The sequence below is a fragment of the Musca vetustissima genome, unplaced genomic scaffold (assembly GCF_032173495.1).
Source record: "Musca vetustissima isolate MV318-11 ecotype Yass unplaced genomic scaffold, APGP_CSIRO_Mvet_v1 utg6664, whole genome shotgun sequence".
Taxonomy (NCBI): Eukaryota; Metazoa; Arthropoda; class Insecta; order Diptera; family Muscidae; genus Musca; species Musca vetustissima.
The window spans coordinates 76,665-87,714 of record NW_026888505.1 but is presented as its reverse complement, the minus strand read 5'-3'; the positions used below and the strand labels follow the sequence as shown (position 1 = coordinate 87,714).

Below are 11,050 nucleotides of genomic sequence, written 5' to 3'. Positions count from 1 at the left end.
AAAATACGATATCGCCTGGTAGTGAGTTTTTGATACCCAAAGTAAAATATTTGTATGAATAATGAGTAACAATAATGAATAACGTATATTTTGAAAAAAAAGTCAACTTTTAACGCCAAACAAAGATAATATTGATGTTAAGGTTAATACTAAGTGAAACTAAAAACATTATTTAGTTAAATTTGTGTATTCTATCCCGATCGTGCGTTATGCGTTATGATTTACATAATTTTGGATTGCCCATTCCGATACTTTTTTCGACCACCTTTTGAGGTGGATGTTGTATCTGTTGACTTTGGGAAAAAGGTTGAAAACAATCCAGATGCCTCCCTCTTGCTTCTCAAATCAATTGCCTTTTTTGATGTAGAGCTCTTGTTTGCACTTAATGATGAATGTTCCAAATGATTCTTCTGTACTTATAACCAAAGAGTTATACATCCATGACCTTAAATCTACATTTTTCCGCGCCTCTATATTATTTGATACAGCAATGAAAACGGTTTCAGGCCGAAGATTTTTTGCAATGAAAATGTATCCACAAATTTTTATTCGATGACAAATATTTATAGAACGACAGTTAAATTATGAAACTATCGAATTTCCATCTTCTTTCATTTAACTAAGTAGTTACTACAGACGACCGAAATTGGATAACAATTCATTTGTTATTGTAAAATTACGAACTATCACCCTTTTACAAAAAATAAGTGTCGAAGTAGATAATTATTTGAAGATGGAGTTAGAAACTCACTTCCAAATGCTTGCAGGGATGATTGAAGAATTTGCCACACACTAGTCAATCTCACTCATATACAAAGGGGTTCATCGGCATGAAGGCATGATGTATGGGTGTGGGTCCCTTTAAGATTTGTAACTTTGCACATGTGTATAATACAGTGACGAGCAGAAACGAGTACATGTTTGTACCTTGGACACTTTTTACGTCATAAAAACAAAAGTAAAAAGCAAATTCAAAAATGTTGGTTGTATTTTTCGAGGCATTAACAAATCAACCTAAATTTAAAAATTTAACTCCTAAATTTCTAAGTAAAAATGAAGTAAACAAAATTAACTCCAATGTACTCACTTCTGCACGTTTGAAAAACTGCAGAATACGAATATTTGTATTACTTATACCGTAGTTTTATATATTTTTAATGTGTCATATGCAAATTGGCATATTTTCAACCAATTTTAGTACAATTTCATTTGAAATATTCTTCCAATAGGAACTGTTTGGTACTGACCTACCTCCCACTACGTTAATTAAAAAAATTTGTTTACCAAGATAATCTATCGCGATTTTGGGCGTGTGTCGTTGATCACAATCTTCTCCTACACAATCTTATTTACCAAGACCGGTTGACATGACTCTACAATGCTCTCAATAGACCTCATTCATTATTATATTGCCAATTTTTTACATCGGTCCAAGACCCACAAGTTAAAGCCAGCCCATACCATGGCGATTCCTCAACCGTGCTTCATATTTGGCCATTGAATTAGCTTTCACCACCAATAATGATTATGTTTTAATTGAAAACTGTTGAATTTGGATTCGTCGGACCCGATCACACGTTTCCAGTCGACCACTGTTCCACTCGTTGCAACTCGTTACCCTGATTTTGCAGTTTTTTTATGATAATACAGATTTTTGGTTTTTTTACTGCTGCTATAGCCAATGTCGGGAAGGGCTCTTTATGCCGTTCACAGACTGAAAGGTTTGGCGAGTACTAAATGTTCCTTATCATTAGACGTGGATCCACACAATATGAAGCTGACTTTTTGGTTTGGGAACAACGGAGCACATCTTTTGTACCCTTAATTACACTAATTGGCACAATTTAAGTCCCTTTGCAATTTCAAGGGTAGAACAACTTCTTTCACTCAAGACCCGGATGGCCTGGCCTCTTCAGTGGTTGTTAAGCAACTCTTCATAATTTATTATTATTAGTTATTTATTTGATTTTTGTATAATAAAACAATATATTTTTTCGAGCTTGAGGTCTTTTTTATTTTTCACGATCAATATTTTGCAATTGTTTTAAATTGCATCTTCAGGATAATCTACAAACAATTTTGAAATTAATGACATTAATTACACAGAATGAAGTGACAAAATCGCTTACAAATAAACTAGTGTCAAGTTTACTTAAAACTATGATAGACTTCACTATCGTCGTCGGATGTAAATATTGCACTGAGTTTATTTTAGTTTATTGCACGATCTCTCTTTCTGTGTAAGGTGTCTGTAACAGTAAGCTGCGTTGTCTGTGTCGCTCTTAAAATTAATTCTCTTTGTTGTTGGTAGGTTGTTTATGTGTAGCATTTCCAATGTAAGTCTCCTATTGTAATTGTTTTCTGTTTGAAGTATTTGTACTTTATCAAAGTTTGGTCTATGGTTGTTTTTCTTACAGTGTTCTGCATGTGCTGTTTTTTGTGTATTATTCTGATTCCTTAATTTAATGTCAGATTTGTGTGCCGATAATCTGGTTTTTAATTTATTTTTTGTGGTTCCAACATACACCTGTTTACATTTTTCTTCATCGTTTCCATCACATTCTATTTTATAGATAACATTGTGTTTTTCCAATTTTTGTATCTTGCTTTTCGTGTTGATTTTTGTTCTTGCTCTGGGCGAATGCGGTTTTTTGTTATCCACCATCTAGCGGCTAAAAAATGAATTTGGTATAAATTCTTTTGTTCTTTCCATAAAATTTATATAGAAATTGGAAAAATCTGCTTATTGAAATGAATACTTCGCAAATTTTACGTTTTAAATGGATGTACAAATACGAATTTTAACATACTGTATTTTCAATGAGACCATCCGTCAAACATATTATCCCATTCAGTTATTTGCATCTACTTGTCATTTTTTGAGCAAACAAAATAAATATTTGCTTTAACATGATTGTATAACACATTAAACATTTTTTTTATTTTCAGGCAAAATATGATAACATTAAAATTATCATATATACAGGGGACATCGAATGTTCGCCAAATGCAATTTTAGAAAAAGCGAAAAGTGTGTTCAATATTAACATAGAAAAAGACAGTGTTACATTTGTGTACTTAAAATTAAGACATTGGGTTGAAGCAAGCAAGTATCCGTGCTTCACTCTTTTGGGTCAAAGTGTTGGTTCAATACTTCTAGGCCTGGAAGCATTGTGCAAATTCCCTCCCGATATATATATTGACACTATGGGGTATGCATTTACGTTACCATTATTTCGATATATAGGATGTTGTAAAGTTGGCTGCTACGTTCATTACCCTACAATAAGTACAGAAATGTTGAGGAGGGTTCAGCAGCGTGAATATTCTCACAACAATCATAGTTATGTTGTTCGCAATCCTTTTTTGACGTGGATAAAAGTTACATACTACAAACTCTTTGCTAAGGTTAGTTAAACATTGGTATTGATATGTACAAATATGAATCTAACTATTTTTAACACAGATGTATAGTTGGGTCGGTCGCAGTTCCGAAACTATAATGGTGAATTCATCTTGGACGGAAAATCATATACTGAATTTGTGGGATGTACCATTTAAAACCCATCGTGTTTATCCTCCTTGCGAAGTCAACCATATAAAGAACTTGAAACGATTAGAAAATCCTAACAAAATTATAATATTGTCGGTTGGTCAATTTCGGCCAGAAAAGGATCACCCTCTTCAATTGCAGGCAATGTATGAATTAAGGACGTTATTAAGTAGAAATGAAGAACTGTGGAATAAAATCCGGCTTGTTATTGTGGGATCCTGCAGAAATGAATCAGATTATGAACGGCTTAAAAACATGCAAGACTTATCAAAACATTTGTCTTTGGAGAATAGTGTTGAATTTAAAGTAAATGTTCCATACAGTGAACTAATGGAAATCTATAAAATTGCAAGTATTGGGATTCACACCATGTGGAATGAACACTTTGGTATTGGAATAGTGGAATGTATGGCTGCAGGTATTATTATGGTTGCACATAAATCTGGAGGTCCGCTTTTGGACATAATTGAAACTTCCGAAGGCTCACAAAATGGTTTCTTAGCAGCGGATGCTTCGGAATATGCAAATTGCATTTTATCGATAATTTATAACAATAAGGAAGAAAATGATGTCATAAGAAATGCAGCAAGGTAAGTTTACATATAATAAAAATAAGTAGTTTATATTTTATGGTTTGTGTTAATATTAAAACGTTATCATTTTAATTTGTGGTGGTCCCGGTGGGCTTGGTGCATTCGCGTTCAAACTTAAACGACACGTAAACGTAGACTTTTACAGCATTCACAAAGAATCGCGGTGATCTCAGTGGATCGTTATAGATTACTAATATTACTTCCAGAGAGAGCAAGAGTCTGTTATGTACCAAGGTAGCATCCGATATCTAGGTCTCCGCGAAGAAAACTTACAGACATTTTTTCGAAAAACAGCACTAGCGGCACATTGCACACTAACAGAAAGACGATTCACACTGAAAGTGCTCCACATAATAAATATACTTGCGGATAACGAATTAAATACACTGTGATTCATTTTTCAACATGAAAATTATGAACCAGTCGTGACCGGCAAAATCTGAAAGCTTACGATGATGGTAGAAGAAAAACCTTCGCAGGGTTTTGAATTATTAGCTATCGTTTTTGTTTAAACTCGGTTTTAATTTTTTTCGACTTTGGGTGGATTTTCAAATAATAGGTCCTGCTTATCACGTGAACTACTCGAAATATTAATTTTTCATTCTTCAGCAATTTTTTATCCCTTAATAAGATCTACAAATTATGCTTTTAGATAAAAAAAAACAACAGCATCATACTCAAAATGGCACATCTGTCAAGGGAAAGACAAACCTCGTTTGGATTGGATGAGTTTTTTCATATGGTTATAGTCTCACAAAGTCAATGCCTTAAACCAACCAATTAGCTAATAATTAAAACCCTCTGGGGTTTTATTCTACCATCATAAGCTTTCAGATTTTGCCGATCACGATTGGTTCATAATTTTCAAGTTAAACCAGTAAGGAAAGGTAAAGTCGGACTGGGCCGAATTTGGGTATATTGTACATATCGACGCCTCTGAACCATAGTATGATAAGTCGACTTAGCATGTTTTAATGTTCATTACGTTTTTAGATACTACGGTCCTTAATTTAAATTCACTGAAATTTTCACTGAAATCGGCCAATCCAAACCAAAGTTATAAGCGAGAATGTACTTAGCATTGCACGTACGATTAAAAAAACTTCCATACTTTGAAAGTTCTACTGAAAAACTCACTTTTCAGACTTAGCATGTATCCTAACAGACGTCGCCTTTTCGAAGGAACATTGACATAAAATTGAACGAACTTAAATATGTGATCTTTATCTATAAGTACACCGACTAAATCAATCCCAAAACATGCCATACTGCAACCTATTCTAAATTTTGTAAATAGGTTTAAAGTAATCTTTACACACGCTTTGGTATGCTTCACAGTTTAAAATGCAATATCAATCAGGCACCCATTGATTATTTGGTGTACAATAAACATAAATAGGTCGAAATTATATATAAAAGCTATGCTACATCTAATTCTGAACCGATTTCAAGGAAACTTGACAGAAATTAATTTATACTCGTATTAATTTCAGTACGTTGTGTCAATCGGCCTAGCTATGGGTCTTTAGTGCACCATTTACTTAAACTCGGACGACAGTATGTATAGGGGCTGAACCGATTTCAAGAAAACGACAGGTTATAAACTGGTGTTGCTGTTTTACTTTTGTGTGTCAAGTTTTCTTGAAACTGTACAAAATTGTGTGCCAGTCGGCCAAACTTTGGTTCTTTAGAGCACAAATTACATTAAATCGGACGAAAATATATTTGGGCGCTATATTTAAATCTGATCCGAAACTTGACACAAGTCATTCTTGTAACGTTGTAAGCATGATGCAATAATAAGGTGATGTATCAAAACAAAAACCTTTGTTTTTGTCTCGATTATCTGTAAATTTTTTCCTTATAATATTTCACATGGTTGGCAACACTGCATATCGAATTCAAGTAGAAATTACGCACTTTGACAGTTAATCGAGACATCAGCTGCTCTAAATGGGCTACCTATTTATTGTGCCATGGTTGTAAGGCTAACCGGGAGGCGAATTCGAAATCTTCATTGACTGTCAAATTTATTGTTTGAAGAATGATTGAATAAACAAAAAATATTTTTATTCGAAACAAGATACGCATGCACATTACTATCATTACCTCTTTTGAAATATATTTTGAGTTATTATCCTGTTCTTGTTGGTATTTCGTTATTAAAATGTTGATTGCAAGAGAAAACCAAGGCATGACTTCGCCAACCGGTGGACTTTATTTAATAGGTCATGGCAAGGTATATTAAGAAGGTAACCGTATAAAACAGCTGATGGTAACAATATACGCCAAAAATGTTGTTGTTTTTTTTTCAAAACCATTTCCAAATAAAAATTGAACAACATTTGAAAATAACGACCAAAAAGCGATACAAAATACAGTGCGGTAGGGTATGGAAATATTTGTATAAGAAGACCATGGAATCAACAACAAGAATTTGGGATCGAAAAAAGCGTTGGTTCGATGGGACCTTTTTCACTTCTGTATATAATATTGTTTTGCAAATTTCATGTGAGAGCATGAAAACAGTAGGGAAAGAATAGGCAGAATCTTGTTATCTTCCATCATTTTTTATTTCGTCACAATTTTAATATATATACTCAAAATTATTTACTGTCAACTTTGCAAATGAATAAAATTCACCAGATTGAAAGGTTTTAATTTTTTAAAATCAAAACTATTTTGATATTCTTCACAATTGTGTGTCACACATACATAAATAAACGTCTATAAGTCAGTTTGTTTTTTATCTCTCCATACATCCGATCGTCAAACGTTATTTTTTAGGCGAACATTTCTTTTAGAAAATTCAATTTATTTATTATATTTTTTCAACGCCAATAGTATGCCATTGCTCTGATTTTTAGTAACAATTCATCACAATATAATAATTATATAATTTTCTTGCATTTGTCCACATTAGTTTTTAAATAGAAAATTTATTTTACATATATTCGAAATTAAATATTTTGACAAAAAATGTAGATATCAGCTGGCCTTACTGGGTGACCTAAATTCTGATTGGTGGAATGTAATTTGCAACGTTTATTCATAAGGCGAATTCAACATTTTAATCGCGAAATACCAACCAGAACAGGATAAAAACTCAAAATATCTTTCATTGACAGTCAACGAAAATTTCGAATTCGCCTCCCTGTTAAACGTATGAATAAACCTTGGTAATTTGCTTCCAGTTTTGTATGTCGTGGTCATGGCCCAAACAAATTGTTACTGAATGATGTTTGATAACTTAAAAGTTCAATAAATGAGAGTAAGTTGTGAAGACTTCAGCTGGCTTTGCCGGTTAAACTTATGAATAAACCTTGGTTACAGAAATGGTGTTCAACCTTTCCGCAGCAAATGGTGTTCATCCTTTCCGCAGCATACTACTTATTCACCTTAATTGGTCACGGAATTGAGGCAATGGGGAAATCTTCTCTGCTCTTCTTCTAGGAGTCATATTCGCCTGCAACCCTTTTTAATTTGTAACCCATATATCACATTCAAATAAAATGAAAAATAAATTCCATAAAATTTTATGTATGTCGATTGGCATATTTTCAACAAATTAAACATTTATATTTTTTAAAGCTGCACCTTATTTTCAAGATATAGATTTGGATGTTAAACGGTATATACATTAGAACTTTTTACCGGGTTAACCTACTTTATGAGGATTTATTTGACATATATGCAAAGTAATTGACAATTGAAACCCACAGGGTTAACGAAATCGAGTTAAATATAGACACACTATTACAACTTATATTTATAGGTCTTAGGTGATGGAACTTCAAAATATTAATAAATACATATCATGGTATAATAATAGAAGGCAAGTGTTGTTGTACAACAAACGATACAACAACTACATGTATGTTAGGTTAGGGATGTACGGTTGTTGTATATAACCGTCCAAGGTATATTTAATAAGGTAGCCGCATCGGCCCAGCTGTTGGACAAATAAATGTCAAAAATGTTGTTGTAATGCTGAACCAAAAAATTAAAAAACAAAATTATAAATGAAAATCTCCGAATTTCGAAAAGCTTTTTTGGCAATACTTTTATTAACATTTTCTACAAGAATTTGTGTAAAAAAATCTTGTCAATCTGTTTGTTTTGGCAAAATATTTTTGACATATCAAAATACAACAACCGATGTTTGTTGTAGAAATTCGCCGATGCGGCTACCTTGTATATCTACCTTGTAACCGTCCACTCGGAAACTATGTCCATTGTGATCATCCTTTATGTATAAGTGTACCTATAAAGAAAAAAAAAATATAGTGGAAGAGTAGAAAGAAAAATAGTGAGAAAAAAGGGGGCGGAAGATATATTATTTTAGCCAAGTCAGCGATGGACATTTGCAGAGGATGTGCTCTATTGTTTCCAGTTCTTCTTCGCCCTCACATAGACGACAGTAATCCTCTCCACTGGAGTCCCACTTAGAAGTAGAAGTGAGATATCTAACTTTGCAGTGACCAGTAATAATCCCCACAACGAAGACGTTCTTTTACGAGAGAATTCAGATGGCTCCATAGAAAGTGCTGTGAGTGAGAGTTTGAGGTCGACCATGGCATAGCCTCTTACCATGGTAAGGACTTGGCAACTAAGCCTGAAACACTTGTTGAGGCGCCCAGGTATCAACAAGGCTCCGTTCTAATAGTGTCGGTACCCTGACTGCAAACCGTGGAACGCTGATAGGCACGAGGTCGCATGACACCCCAGCGTTAGGGGAGACACTTTAAGAAGGTAGTGTCCCAGACCTTTTGAGATGGATATAAGAGAGGGGGAGCCATTCTCGCCTCGTCGGCTCAGGGATCATAGGCACTCGGTCATTTCCTCCGAGACTCTCCCCCTAAGCCCGCTGATTGTCCGCGACTGTTTATTGGTTATTGACAGTTACCCAACGAATGGTGTTGGGCTTCCCACAATCCGCAACCTGTGTACGCGTCCGTTAGCATTCAGCTATGCTCCACGTAGGCGGAAACTACATGGAAATTTGTTGTTGTAAGTTTTACTAGTGTCAACATCATTTGACAGAAAAATACAAACAAACAAATTATGAAAATGAAATATTTTCGAATCCTCAAAATGAAAATCTATCGAATTCATAGTACGTTTACATTTAACCGGATTTCGTTAACCCAGTGGGTTTCAATTGTCAATTCCTTTGCATATACGTCAAATAAATCCTCATAAGTATGTTAACCCAGTAAAAAGTTCTAATGTACAAGGAGTTTTATATTTCTATCGCTTCCACATGTTTCCTATAATTGAGCCATTGTCACTTATATGTGTAACATATATGAAAATGTTGGGAATAGGGAGTTATTCCATGAAGAAAGATTTGCTTCCTCAAACTTTCCCAACAGGCAGATTGAGTAAATTGAATACTAGAGGACATTTAAAAGAGAACAATTTTGAATTGTATGCGTTCCCAATTTTCTTGTTGGTTGATTTTTAAAAACATAATTTGTCATATTTATATTGACACTAGTATTACGTTACAGTCAAATCAGCTGGGTTTTGCTGTTACCTTTTATAAGTGTACCATGAATACATATAAAAAATTTTTGCCATTGAACATATGCTATCCGTACATTTTGATTGAATGTATTTTCATTTATATTTTGAATGCTGAATGTTGCCAAAAGTAAATTTATGTAATAATTGAAAACATATGACTGCATGAGACAACCTTGTATAATTATGCCATGTGATAGTAGTAAAACATTCTCCCGCATATGCCAAACAACAGGCGAAAATGAAAAGAGAATACATGTGATTTGCCGTTATAATAACGTATATGGCTGAACATAGCTGGTATATAACATTTCCCTTTCTACATACATATACCACACAAATAAAATTTAAACTAGTAATTTGTGTCACTAATTTCAAAATAAATTTACTTCGATTTTTTAATCAATCTACTTTAGGTACCTTATTGTTATTTTATTATTATATACATATTTTTCTTCTTTATTTCAGGTCTTCTGTGGAACGTTTTTCTGAGAAAGAATTTGAAACAAACTTTCTACGTGCAATAATCCCCCTTTTCAATAAAAAAATAAATTAATAAATATTCTTATGAAATAAATTATTGATAAACCGTTCAAATGCATTGGGTACTACTTATTCATATTGTATATCTTATATTTTAAAGTGAAGGTATCTGAAAATATAAAGGCGCGTAAAGATTATGCCTTCTACCAAATCCTAGCTGTTACTACTAGTTAATACTAGTCTAGTATTAAAATGAAAAAATTTGATTTGTCAGATGTTTTTTGTTTACGTATTCATATACATGTCACTTGTGACTGAATTTCAGTGTCAACTACACTCCTGAATTCTGAACTTATATTAACGTTACTTCTGGGATGTTTGGTGTTGAAAAAGAGATATATCGCCATTTTTTATGGTAGCCCCCATATAGCTGTACCCCAAGTGCATAGCTTTTCTTAATTTTTTAACTAATCAGCTATAATTACGTATTTTTGTTTCCCACTGGGTAATAAAGTACCCTGTGCAAAGTTCTATTACTATCGGAGAAATATCATATGTCTTTAGTGCAAGATTTACATAAAATCGATTGAAACAGTATATGGGAGCTATATCGAAATCTGAATCGATTTTCACGAAACTTCACACACAGCACTCTTGATTAATTTCAGAACGCTATGCAAAATTTCGTGCAAATCGAAAGAAATATAGGGTCTTTAATACACCATTTACACAAAATCGGACGAAAATGTATGGGGGAGCTATGTCTAAATCTGAACCGATTTTTACGAAACTTAACACACATCATTCTAGACTCAATTCATTACGCTATGCTAAATTTCGTTCAAATCGGAAGAAATTACACAAAATCCGACGATAATATGTGTGAGAGCTATGT

General features: G+C 33.5%; 1 protein-coding gene across 1 annotated transcript; it reads left to right on the top strand.

Moving 5' to 3' along the window:
* Window positions 1–2,946: 2,946 nt before the first annotated feature.
* On the top strand, window positions 2,947–10,229 carry LOC133336369 (GDP-Man:Man(3)GlcNAc(2)-PP-Dol alpha-1,2-mannosyltransferase; the record flags this gene model as incomplete). Its single annotated transcript, XM_061544664.1, has 3 exons — window positions 2,947–3,408; window positions 3,467–4,143; window positions 10,141–10,229. Coding segments are annotated over 3 exons (1,227 nt in total), but the record flags the coding sequence as incomplete, so codon positions are not given.
* Between the last annotated feature and the right edge of the window lie 821 nt (window positions 10,230–11,050).